Below are 13,877 nucleotides of genomic sequence, written 5' to 3'. Positions count from 1 at the left end.
AGGTCTCCTGCTGAGTCCCTAAAGGCTCCATTCTCTTGCCAATCCTTTTTAACCTTCATGGAGCCTCTGGGCACTTTTCTCAAAGATCCCAATATAGCCATTCACCAATACGAGGATGATACTCAGTTGTACATGAGAGTAAATAGTGTGCACAACATAATTTGTCTACGCAATTACCTAGCCACCATCCAGACATGGATGTCAACCGCCTACCGTGAACTATACCCATCCAAGACTGAATTTGTCCTCATCGAACCGCCCGCTAAAGAACTACTTGTCCAACAATGGCTCAGAGATATGTGCCTAGAAGGATTTGATCCACAACTCTCCGACTCAGCAAAATCCTTTGGCTTCACCATGGACAGCAGCCTGTTCTTCCAGAAACACATAGCCAGGAAGGCCCAAATAGCCTGGCTCAGAATCTCTAACCTTCAAAAAAATCAAACCCATCAGCCCACAACAAGACAGGCCCGGGTGGTCTCATGAATCGATGGGAGAAATGCTCCCGGCAGGGTTCCCAGCTGTTCACTTGGCTCCCCTAAAAGCCGTCCACCACACTGCAGCACGTCTTATTACAGGAGCACAGCAATTTGACTGAGACACCCCCATCCTACGCAAACTACATTGGCTTCTGCTCCAAGCCAGGATACTGTTCAAGACTGCATGTATCATCTACAAAGTCGTCACGAGTAGCAGACAAGCCTACCTGGCGGCTACGCTCCACATTTCTGGTGGCATATGCTCCTCACGCAGCAAATAGACCAACCGGCTTTAATCACAACTCATCCGCAAAGAGGACCCGCAAAACATCCTTCTCTTGTTATGCAACCACCATCTGGAACTTGATCCCGTTGTCGGCTCAGAATGCCACCACGCTTCTTCAATTTCAGAAAACTCTAAAATCATGGCTCTTTCAACATCACCTGACAAAGGACTAATGCCAATGGACGCATATATATTGACGCACAGTCCTCACAGTTGTGGGCTACTGTGAAAAGATGCCAGTCCAAATGCTGGCTACCCACAGTCTTTGCAGAGCTCTACTGCTATCAAAATAGGTTTGCGCTTTAAACAATAAAATTAAAATAAATAAAAAGGGGTCTGAGAGTCTTGACAATAGAACAACATCAATGCATACTCATTTAATTAAAAAAAAGAGACCAACACTTGATATTGAAAACACTATGGCTTACCTGTGCAGACTATTTCGTCCAAAGTCACTTTATATGTAAAGCTTGGAAGATGTGCTTGGCCCTCAGCTTTCTCCAGTTCATACATAGGTGGTTTACCAGTCTTAATTCCATACTCCTGCAGTAACTGAATTGGTGTTTTTCCTGGATGGGCTGCAATCATTTCATTCAAGCTGGAAACAAGGAAAGGAAATTAATTACTAGTTAACCGGTTTTTAGGAATTCACTCTAACCCCTCTTCCAAATTGTGTTTACTTAACAAAAGTAATGCCTACTTAGCGCATACGAAGTATGGCTTAGTGGCATTTACAGAATAAATGGCACAGCCAAAAGAGTATCAATTTGCTCGTTTGTTAGTAAAGTAACAACCTATTTGGGTCATTAGTAAATTTCTTGCAAGGGTCATTAATTGAAAAGATACTAAAAAAAAACAGAAGACAAATCTCTCTCTGCAGCGAAAGGATAATCAATGGTGCAAGGATTTCTATGCATAGAAGCAGAAGTTGGGTAAAGAGTGAGCTTGGTGAAGTCCAGCTTGAGCAGGGTTTTTTTCCATAGGAGGCCCTTATCGGTCCAAACAGAAAGCTGCCCTTTGCTGTTTTTGACCCTTGGCTGGAGACGGCTGGGCTCAACGCCCAGGGGAGACCGTATAAGGGAGGTAGTGTTTCACATGTTTTCTTACGGGAGCCAGTCACAGTGCTCCAAATGGCTTCCACACTTCCAGACAGAGTCCTGGGTGCTGTAGGCTGTGATGAATCCAATGGAGTCATCACAGATTCCGCCGGCAGTGACCTCCTTCCATGTGGCCAGGGGACAGTAGCCGCTACCCGATCTGGACCCTGGGGTGGCTATGTGAGGGAGGATCACATGGAAGGAGATAACTACCGGGGAGATGTAATGACTTCATTGGACGAGACTCGGTATCTCCCCCTTTCCCATGAGGAAGACCCTCTAATACCCAAGACCTTCTTCCATGAGGAAGACCCTCTAATAACCAAGACCTTAATGGCATATTGTCAGGTGCGTGTTCCCCCTTGTAGCGAAAGTAAAGAAACCTCTTCTTCAAATTTTTCTGGTCAAACCCCCACTAAGATCTATGGAGAAATGCAGTGCGGAAGCAGAAGTGCTGTGGAGACGCTGGGAACCGCAAGTGAGTTCCTGGGCCCTCGGCAGCTTGAAGAAGCAGGGTTCGCCATACAAGGAGCTGAAGGGAAGCAGACGTGTGACTGCAGAGCCGCGAAGGAAGCCAGAAACACATCTGATCACTCCAACGTGTGAAGCGAGTGAAAGCCTCAGCGCAGAAGAGTGAACTGGACTGGATACACTGGAGTGGGCCAGTTAGGCAACCCGAAGCCAGTGGGGACCCTGGGACGTCCCAGCTACCGTACCAGTGACAATGTGAATGTAATACCATTGCTAAGACTCCAAGAACATTGTTTGAATACAGAAAAGACAAAGTACACATTCAAACCCCAGTGAGCTACAGATCCATGAGATGCAAATATGGGGCAAAGTTTGAGCAAACATTACCACAAACATATATACCAAACCAAGAACACCACATGCAATTTTGGACAAACTATGGGTCTGCCTGCCGTGGCTGCTGTGCTCGACAGGTCTGACTCTTCCAGGCGCAGCGGCCACGGTAGGTAGACTCTTCACGGAAGCACTGGCCGGTGCTCCCGTGTCCCCACTCCCATAGAGTCCTGTTGGGAATTAACAAATATATCAGTACCTGACATCCCAGCCGCCGGACTCATAATGAGAAAGTGGCACTGGGAGGCCAGGCGCAGGTAAATTATTACAGGTCTGGCAGCAACCCGCCGGTAGCACCGGCAGGGTTACCACTGGCCCGTAATGAGGCCCAGTGCTTCCTAAACATGAAACTTGTGTTAAAGAAACACTGTTACAGAACTTGTTGCCTAAACAGGAACCTTGTGGATCAAGGAGAGACACTAAGGACCGTTAGTAAAAGAGAGAATTACCATCATACTTAAGAATCCAGGGAAAGTGGAACACCCTCTGGGTCCAAGGTCTTTCACCCTGCTCGGGCTATCCTTATTTTCAGTTGTGAACACTGTTTTGACAATATCATGTTGAAGACATTTCCTTGCACACTTTTATTGTTTTATTTGTAGTGTGAGGGTCAGGATAAGACATTTTGGACACAAGGGTGGCTTTTCAGTCATTGACGCTCTGACACACACAGATCCTTAGTTTTGTTTTTAAGTAGGCAAACTCCTCTTCAGAATAGGGTCAGAGGAGCATTTCCCAACCCATTTTCATTTAATGAAAGTCTTCAGCCAAAACATGACAACCTAGTGTCTGACTCTCATTGTCAAAGCTTCCTCAGCCTTGTGATGAGTCGTTTTGTGGGCAGTATCCTCAGATGGTGCACAGGGTCCTCTGGCAAAATAGGATGTGGCAAAGGAAAAAACACTTTACTGAAAAACGAACCTCCAGAAAGACACATGTCCCTCTGGGAGCCAGCCACAGTGTCCCTTGAAGGAGGGGAGACCAATATAAAGAGATGCAATAATCTGACAGAGAATACAAGAGTGTGAGACCATCGGTTGTTCTTGCAGAAGGGGTGAATAAAGGATGGTCCCAATGAAGTACTCAGAGTTGGTGAAAGCAAAATTAAGCAATTTATGGGTCTGCAATAAGGAAAGTTGTTCATCAAGTTTGAATCCTAGGTTTCTAATGGGAAACAGATGTGGCGCTGTGACAGAAGAGACAGAGGCCACAGGGGAGGGATGTGACCTCCGACATGGGGGTGGGGGTGTTTCGCCAAAAACTATGAGCTTAGTCTCTTGTGAAACAGTAACTGCAAACATGTTTTAAATAGCTTCAGCCTGCAAACACACAGAATGTCCTTGCCAAGTCACAGCTGTTGGGTTTGGGGGTCCTAGAGCACATACAGGATAATGTTAAAATAGCTAGGAGCAGCTGTAGCAGAGACTATCAGACCCTGGCTTCAGTTTAATTATAACAAAGTGAACAGCTGTTGAAATGCTTTGTGAAAGGATGGACTAAAGGAGAATTCAGCTCAGAAAGTGTATTTACACCAAACTGAGCAATAGCTACAGCTGTTATTAAATAAAACTCTTGCTCGCTGAGAATAATACTCTGTTAGAGTGCTTCATTATTTGTTAGACTTAATAAAATATAGTTATTCATTATTATTATATATTTTACATTTGGCACCACCAGATGGGACCTCATTGCAGAAAGATCCAGTTGGACTAAGCTGCCATGGTGAGATAGCAGGCAAAGGTGGGAGTCGGGGTGAAGCGCACTGCTGTTCTAAGGACAAGAACCTTTCCTAGCAGCCACACTTTCTCTCATCAGCCGACCTCTTTGACACACAATCTCTACAACTGAGGGTCCCCTGTCTGCGTGAAAAGAGGATTTACATTCCTGGTGAAGCACTGCAACAGAAGACTGAGAAAAAGGGGCGAGACCGTTGCACAATAATATTGTATGATCTGAAATTTTAAGAATTAAATGCATTTCCTATAGGAAGCATACTGTTAAATGACCTATAGAGAAATACACTTGGATACGTAGTGATGTGTTCCCTGTGAAAACATACTGTTAATGTACCATAGAGAAGCACACTTTTATATGTAGTGCCGTGTTCCCTTTGAGAGCATATTGTTAATGGGCCATAGGGTAACGCAGTTGAATATGTAATGTAATGTTTCTATAGGAAGCATACGAGTAATGAATATACATTTGGTGTATATAAAGTTAGAAACCATGGCATGGATGAATCATGAAATAAGCTTGTAGATTGCATCGATTGTGGACACACTACATTTAAGTGAGACATTATCCATGCAACTTTGTGATCACAAAGTAAGTAGACAAGAAATTGGGTTAAAATGTTTTAAGAGGCAACAGAAGTTAGAAAGATATGCGTCTACCCCACTTGAAGGAACGCCAGGCTGGGAATAAATGATTAAAAAAGGCTTGGGCGTAGTAATGTTTATGAACAAATGGCATGAATACACTGCCAACAACCCTTACCTGCAATTCCCATTACATGGTTCTATTGATCTGGAAAAGATAGGATATTCAAGGGAAGTACTAGCCTCTAAGGGTGATCAGGTCATCAGACCCCTGCAATGGGAAATATACAAGCAATGGGAAGATTTTTCAAGACAGAAAACCATCAGAGAAGCACAGATTAAGAAACGTAAGCCACAAACTGAAAAAGAGAAAGAGTGTGCATATAATCAGAAAGAGATGAAAAAAGATTGGGATGAGGGAGATCGTGAAGATACAATGAGGATAAAGGGTGTGTACCCCTCAGCCCCAGCGCCCAAACCAAAAATGACTTTAGAGGATGAAGCAGATCCATTGTTAGAATGTTTAATGGTTAAAAGACCTCCTCCACCACCCTATCAAGTACCTAATGACAAGGTGGTCTTTCCACCACATCGTGTTTGCAGGATTACAACCCACGACATGGAAACTATGGAAAAGGTAGTAGGAGCATGGATTAAAAATGGGGTAGAAGGAGTGGAGCAAGCTAAAGTATACATACACTTACATTTGCAATAGTACAGAGGCTGTGCAAACAAATGTGGGAATTTCATAAAAAGATAAACGCTATGGATGAAGTATATTCCCTGCCAGATGGTTATCAGGAAATAGACCAAGCAATTAAGGGGTATAAACTTGATGCAAAATTCTGTCCTGCAATAGATTCAAAAATGTTATTGTGGATCGTAAATGCCCCATCAAAGTCTATGGTAACTCAAGTGTTCCCAATGAGAGAAGTTCCTGGGGTTGACAATGATAATCCGACACACCGGGTTCATGTCCCTTGGAACCGTATGGAATTACGGTCCTTTACTAAAGATTATCCAGATATTAGACAAAATCCAGAACAGTGGTACACCCAGACAGACTGGGTGCTTAAAACAGGTCTGCTCACATTGGGAGACATAGATCAGCTGTTGTCATGCATACTACCAGCAGATAATGGAGCCAATGCAGAATGCAGGACAGTTTAGATCCGGTCATAAAGTGGGAAGAGGTGATGAGGCAGTAGGAAAAAGAGGGAAGAAATTGGCAAAAGAAATAATAGCTCTCCCAGCACTATTGATAACACGTTTGCAGCAAGTGGTTCCCTGCAGTTCCCTTGCAGTATTTTGCACGAAAAGAAGAAGCTTTTACTTCAATTAGCGGAATGGACATGGCTATACCAGAGGGACAGAAAGCCTGGCGTTCCCATTTTGTAGAAGGATTGTTGCCTTATTTAAAACATGATATACAAACCTAGGAGTCTACATGGTCCACTCAAACTGCTGGCCAGATTTTGACTATGGCTAGGAATTAAAAGTAAGGGCACTAATGCAACAGGCTTTTCCAGAAAGAGGCAGAGGTAATATGTGAATGCCAAGTGGAAAAATAATGTATATAGGAGGAAGAAGTGGTATTGCCCTGCCACATATGGGAGCAGGTATGATAGACACTGGGTGTCATTTTTGTAAGGCAGAAGGTCACTGGATAAGGGGGTGTCCTTTGCGCCAGAGAGGGAGCAGACGTTCTTATGGACGAGGAATGACAAGGGGTACCTTTTTAAGAACCGAGCGGGGAACAGCATAGTAGCAAAGACTGGGACAGTAGAAGAGAATAATGAGCAGCAGCATAATTATTTTGAACCTAGGCAAGGTCAGCAATATTCAGCTTGGGATTATTATAAGGATGAATACAGTACCATGAATTACCCAGCATAGAGCTGCCCTTGAGAGGGAAGAGGGCGCATAAGTATTCCTGCAGAATCAAATGGGCCATTTGTAAAAGCTACAGTGCCAGGCAAACTGGCAACATTCCTCCTTCATACATGTGCGTCTAACACATCAATTTCCTACAAATTAGTGCCCCATATTCCCCTCTCCGGGAAAGTAAACTCAGTGGGATTCTCTACTAATCCGGTCCAAAGTCCAATATCTGACCCTGTACAGTTTAGCATAGGTCCTAAATCTTGCATGGCACATCTTGTTGTCACTGATAAATGTGCTTTAAATCTGTTGGGAATGGATTGGTTTAAACATTTGCATGCTAACATTTATTGTTCGCCGGATGGGGTATACCTAACATGTAATGCAGAGTCCTGTTCAAAATGTTTTGTCACCGTTACTAATGAACTGCCTCCCGAGTTTAAGGGAATTCACCCTGTGATATGGGCTACTGGATCTAATGATGTAGGCTGTATGGTAGTTGATCCAGTGAAAATAAGTCAAGCCCGGTGCCATATTACCACGGATTCCGCTGTATAAAATACCCAAGGAGGGACTGGAAGGAATTAAGTCTGTAATACAGGATTTTCTAGCTAAAGGGATTTTTAAAAGAAATTGTGGGTAGTCCATGTAACAGCCCAATTCTTCCTGTACAAAAACAAATTCATGGGAAACCCCGTGTTCCAGCAGAATGGAGAATAATAATTGATCTGCAATCAATAAATAAAATCGTACAACCACAGTATCCAGTGGTACCAGACATGACTTCTTTGTTTACATGATACCACCTTCAGCTCAGTATTTCACAGTAGTAGACATTAAAAATGCTTTCTTTTGCATTCCGATCCATGAAGACAGGCAGTATTTATTTGCCTTCAATGTGGAGGGGCGGTCCAACACCTTCTGTAGCGCCCCCAAGGTAACAGTGAAAGCCCAAGTATTTACAGCCAAGCACTCAAAATACAGCTAAACATGTTCACGCCAACTACAAATACTACACTGCTTCAATATGTTGATGATTTGTTGATAGTTGCAGATACCCTAGAGCAATGCATAGATTGCACCGTACGGTTGTTACTGATTTTAGTGCCACTGGAACACGAAGTGTCTAAAGAAATTCCTGTTTAGCAAAACTCAGGTCACCTATTTAGGACATTTGTTGTCAAAATGAGAGGGTAGATTACACGCAGAGCGTATAGAGGTTATAATGAAAATACCTGTTCCTATCACACAGAAAGATGTCAGAGGTTATTAGGGGGTGATTTCATTCTGTGGGCAATGGATTCCCAATTTTTCACTTTTAGCAAAACCACTTTTAGAACTAACACTGAGCAGCGCCCAAGTTCCCTTGCCATGGACTGCTGCTCAGCAAGAGAGTTTTGATGTTCTAAAATCTGCATTGTGTAACTCGCCCGTGTTCGGCATCCCCGATTGCACCAAAACCTTTATTTTGTTTGTGCATGAAAAGCAAGGCTGTGTGTTATCTGTACTAACTCAACAACAAGGGGGAAAAAACAGACCATGTGCATATTTTTCTTCCACATTGGACCCAGTGGTTAAAGCACTTACAAATTGTTTAAGGGGTGCGGCGGATGCAGCCATTTCTATGAAGCAAGCCAATACCATAATATTGGGACATCAAGTCACATTGTCTGTGCCACATACAATTGATATTTTATTGAATATAACTAATACACAGCACCTGACAAATGCCAGGTTGACAAAATATGAGCTGACCTTATTGGCCCCAAATATTGTCATACAACGATGTAACACTTTAAATCCTGCCACATTGCTACCCATCCCATCAGATGAATCAAAAGTAATGCATGATTGTATATTAATAACAGATGAGGAGACGAAGGGACGGGTAGACTTGTTGGATACTCCAATTGATAAACCTGATGGTACATTATTTTTAGATGGGTCGTGTTATAAATTACCAATTGGTACTACCACGGCAGCATATGCCTATACAACATGGAGAACCATTGTTGAGGCTTGTAGAGTACCTCAGCATTCTGCCCAGGCAGCTGAAATGATTGCCCTTACTAGGGCTAGCAAGTTAAGTTCAGGTCTAGTAGTTAACATCTTTACTGACAGTCAGTATGCATTTGGAGTGGCTCACAACTTTGGCCGCTTATGGGCAGAGAGAGGATTTTTTGACTTCCAATGGGACAAAGATACAGCATGGTACCTTAATTTTAAATGTATTGTATGCACTGACCCTGCCAAAGAAATCGGCTGTCATTAAATGTAACACCCATAAGGCTATTGTAAATGATATGGGGAGAGGAAATGCTTTTGCTGACCAAACTGCAAAGGCAACTTCACAGTCCCCTGTATCACCTGTGTATCTTACACTCATGATGCAGACAGAATATTGTATTTGATAATACCCTTGCGACAGTGTGAAACATTCAGGCTGAGGCCATTGAGCAAGAGTTGCAGGATTGGAAACTGCATGCAACATGTATTGATTGGTGTTGGGTGGATTCACGGAATGAACATAGATGGAAGTTACCGAATAAATATATACCCCTAATGTTGTCTCATGCCCATGGTCCATCTCATGTAGATGGTACGTTTAGTCTGTTAACCACAGTATGGTGTAACACTAAATGAAGGCAAGCAGCTATTGCATATTGTAGAAACTGTCATGTGTGTGCTGTTCACAATATTAGTAAGGGGGAAGGCGCACCAAAAGGGACATTTTAGACCTCCAGAGTTCCCATTTGAAGCCGTGCAGATGGACTGTATTGAATTGCCTCCATGTCAAGGAAAGAAATATGCATTAGCAGTAGTATGTATTTTCAGCAAATGGGTAGAAGCATTCCCATTAAAGGATAATACTGCTTTGAGCACTTCAAAGGCGTTAGTTAAGGAATATTTCCCCCCGATTTCGGTTGCCACACACAGTTTGGAGTGATAACGGGGTTCATTTTGTTAAATACCACTATGGATTTGGTATGTAAGGCATTAGGCCTCAGGCAAAAATCTGAGCCAGTAGCACCCTAGGATGGGTAGATGCACTTCCGCTGGCATTGTTCTCAATTAAAAATATTGTACATTCAGGTGTTGGATTAACTCCGTACGAAGTAGTCATGGGCCAGGAAACTAATGTGTGGGGTGTGCCAAATCCAAAGCGTTTAAGCACTGTACCTTACCCTTTGTTGATAGATTACTGTAAGGAGTGGACTAAAACATGATCTGTTCTTCTCAAACTGTTCACTGACAAATTGCCAGAACCACTGGAAGGGTCTGGCACAGGTGCCATTGACCACTCAGACTACTGTGAAGTGCAGTGGCCATAAAAGCTGGATCCACACCAGTCACATGAAGCGTGCACCCTGCGCATTGATACATGCTCTTGTGGATAGAACATTGGCCAGTAAGGAAACCCAAAAACCACCTCTGGGTGATGAAACTAGTGACGATTATTATAAAAACAGTGTGCCTGAGGACATTAGGGGACCAAAAGAAGAATGAAAATACAACTTGAGACCCAGGAAGCTGTAAGCGGAACTACAGACTGAAAAGAAAAGAAAATGTGTTCCTGAAGAATTGCGGCCAGGTGGCAAGCCCACCGTCTTTTGGATGATCTAAGGGGTGAGATAGAAAAGAAAAAAAAAGAGACTCCAGAAAATTGCAGTATTATTGCAGCCTGTTCCTTTGCCTTACCCATCACGTGGTTGACAATATGCTATGTCAACAGTTCATCCAAAGAGGAAAAGGAAAGAATGGTACATGACCCAAACTTTTATGTATGCAATATTCATTTTATCACACTAGATGTTAATGGGGGGTGGTTATTGGTAGAATATATTGTGTATCCAGCTGTCATGCCTACTTTATCCACTGCGCAAAAGAAATCAGGGAGAAATTTATGGAGAAAAATACTTTTGTTTCACTGCTACATAACACACATGAAATCATCAACAGAAGAACGTGTCTTCATCAATGACTTTTCCGCTGAATCTACTCCTGTCACCTGTGGAGTCCCCCAGAGTTCCTGCCTCTCCCCCGCCCTCTACAACATTTATACAAAACCCCATCTTGACATACTAGGCATATCATACACGAACTACGCCGACGACACGCAGCTCCTTATCCTCCTCTCATCATACTCCCAGTACTCGGCCACCATAAACTCTGCATACAAGGTCACACAAAATTGGATGGTTCTCACCTACTCTGCCTCGACGACAACAAAACCGAAATCCTCATCGTTGGCTCCAACTCCACGCTTCGCAACATTCACCCAGCATACAAGGAGTTTATCATCGATAGTAACCGTATCACCACCTCTGCCACTGCCAAAACTCTTGGCGTCCACCTGGATGCCAACCTCAACCTCTTACGTCAAGTGAATACGATCGCCTCAGCTGCGACTTACACAGCCAAACTACTTCATGCCAGCAGGCCCTTCCTCTCCACTCCTAACCGCCTAACAATTGTAAGAGCTATCCTAGGAGCCAAGCTCGACTACTGTAACGCCCTATTTACCGGCACTTCTGAACGCCACCTGAACAAACTCCAGATGATTCAGAACAATGCCCTCCAAGCAGCCATTGATCTCTCCAAATCTGACCATATCTCCGAAGCCAGGAGAGCTGTACAGTGGTTGCCCATCCAGGAAAGTATGAAGTTCAAAACATTGTCCCTGGTCCACCGATGTCTCTTCAACAATCCCCAGACCTACTTCTCACACTGCGTGGAGAATTACGCCCCGGCCTGACCACTCAGATCGGCAAACTCTCACTTCCTGAAGACGCACCCCCCCCCTCCCCAACTTCAACTGCCTCTCTCAGTAGGGGGCAAGAGCTTCCCGGTCATGGCTGCCAAACTCTGTAATAATCTTCTACCAGCATACAGAAAAGAATAGGCCTACTGGACCTTCCTCAGAAACTTAAAAGACTTGGCTGTTCAACTAACTTTGTTCCTCCTAAGACTCTTCCATCCCACTACTGCATCTCCCGACCCCCCTCTCCTTTCACCTTATTCATTAAGGCTTTATGTAACTTGTAACTTTGTACCTTAATGTAACTTGTGCCTAGATACCCAAGGGTTTTGTGCGCTGTAACAAATGCAAAAATAAATAAACCCACAGGAGCAATTGGCCATGCTCCATCATCCACTCTCCCAGAACAGCCTTGTTTGAATCACTAGCCTGCCGGTCCCATCTATCGCACAAGTAATCATCAGCTTCCACCTTATCGACAGACCACCTCAAAGGAGTGACTCCTTTATTTCTACTCCTTTATTTCTGAGATCTCAAACTTACTCTCCTCTGCCAAATTAGCACATGGTAATAATGTCATCTCAGAGATTTTAACGTCCCTGAGTCACTGTCACGAGGCAGAAATGCAAACCTGCCTGGACTCCGTGGAGACTCACGCCCCAACCAAGATGGCACTTATTGTGCCGCAGGGACTTCTCCAAGATGGCCACTGTAATGTTCCAGCGCCAGAAACATAACGGTCGGAACAGCTCTCGCAGGGATATCAGACCGCCCGACGGGTAAGCAAGTGCGTTGCAACTGTTCTCTTCATTGCAGTGACGCTAGTTTCCTTCCCTGCTCAGCCTTGTTACTCTGGATTCTGTCTCCGTACTTGCTTTGCCTCCCGATTGCAAGGCTCATCCTTCAGCCCACTCGGATTGCTTCCTTGACTCTACTTATATGCTTTGCTTTTTGGTGTCTGCCGTTCTCCTGCAGAACCAACTCCGCAGCCCTGCGTGTTGCGCCTGCTTCTCTGCATACAGCGTCCGATTCCCGCTTGCTGCTTCTCTGCACCCTCAAAACATCGGCTGCCATAGGGTTTTCCCCCTTTTGGTTTTTTCTCCCCTCTCACTGGATCGTTCTTTAGGGAAAGACCCCGCCTTGTCCCCGTTACCTCAGGTGGCTTCCCAAAAGGATAGACACTACCTCTTCCCTGACCACAGGCGACCCTCGACCCAGGTAAGGTGCACATCTCAGAGTCAAAAGCTGACAAACCACATACTTTTCGCATTGACCGGTTCCATGGACCTGAAGCAAATTGTGCTCACACCACGCACAAAAATGGCAACCCTCTAGACTTAGTCTTCACATCATCTCCCCACATTACCTGTGCAGACTGTATACTACTTGACTGCTCTGACAATCCCATTATCAGTCATCCACTCGACTATGTCCAGAAAGGTCAGGCTACACTCCCCCACACTCAACGCCGCGCTTTCAAATCCTTCATGGTCAATGAGCTAGAAGCAAACTCTGCAGGCTTCCCCACCACAGGGAATGCCTCAGGCCTCCTTGAATTATTCAACAACTCTGCTATGAAACTGGTGGACACTCCTGCCATCCCTAAAAACTAGCCAGGCTAAAACCAAACCATCCACCACTTGGTACACCATCGAGCCAGCCTCCAACAAATGCTCAATCAGATCCCTAGGGAAGCGGTAGCCAAAAACCATAACCAGGGAGACCTCACCAACGACAAATCTCTCTGCGCAAACCGTAGGATTCAGATTAGGAAGGCCAATGCTGCTTACCACTACACAACCATTGCAGCAGCCTCGAACAGGAGCAAAGTTCTTTTTGAAGTAGTAAAGCATGAAATCAACACATTTTTAATAGAAACAAAATAGACAAAAATCAGAGAGACCATTGAATCACCCTCTCAGAGCATTAGCGCCCCCTGTACACACACTGCCCCATTGGACTGATTTCTCTCCTCTCTTTCCCCCAGATCTCCTAAAAATAATTGCATCCCTCATACCTACTTCTTACTCCGATGGTATAATCTCGGCCTCCATCATTAAACAATGGATGGGTCCCGTGCTCAATGCGCTCCTCAGCATCATCAATGCCTCCCAAACAGAAGGGTCATTCCCAGACAGCCGCAAGACTGGTCGCATACGACCTATTGAAAAAAACCAACCCTCGATCCGGACG

General features: G+C 44.4%; 1 protein-coding gene across 2 annotated transcripts in view; it reads right to left on the bottom strand.

The window, feature by feature from the left end:
* The window catches only part of PRKRA (protein activator of interferon induced protein kinase EIF2AK2), a 700,997-nt gene that overhangs the window by 659,409 nt on the left and 27,711 nt on the right, over nucleotides 1–13,877 (bottom strand). For both annotated transcript variants that reach the window (XM_069616107.1, XM_069616108.1), the window contains exon 2: nucleotides 1,194–1,363. In XM_069616107.1, coding sequence (XP_069472208.1) covers nucleotides 1,194–1,363 — 170 coding nt within the window. The remainder of the gene's footprint in view (nucleotides 1–1,193; nucleotides 1,364–13,877) is intronic.

Source organism: Ambystoma mexicanum, chromosome 9 (assembly GCF_040938575.1).
Source record: "Ambystoma mexicanum isolate Mex_15411 chromosome 9, UKY_AmexF1_1, whole genome shotgun sequence".
Classification (NCBI taxonomy): domain Eukaryota; kingdom Metazoa; phylum Chordata; class Amphibia; order Caudata; family Ambystomatidae; genus Ambystoma; species Ambystoma mexicanum.
The sequence above is the reverse complement of the archived record's forward strand: the minus strand, read 5'-3'. Positions and strand labels throughout refer to the sequence as shown.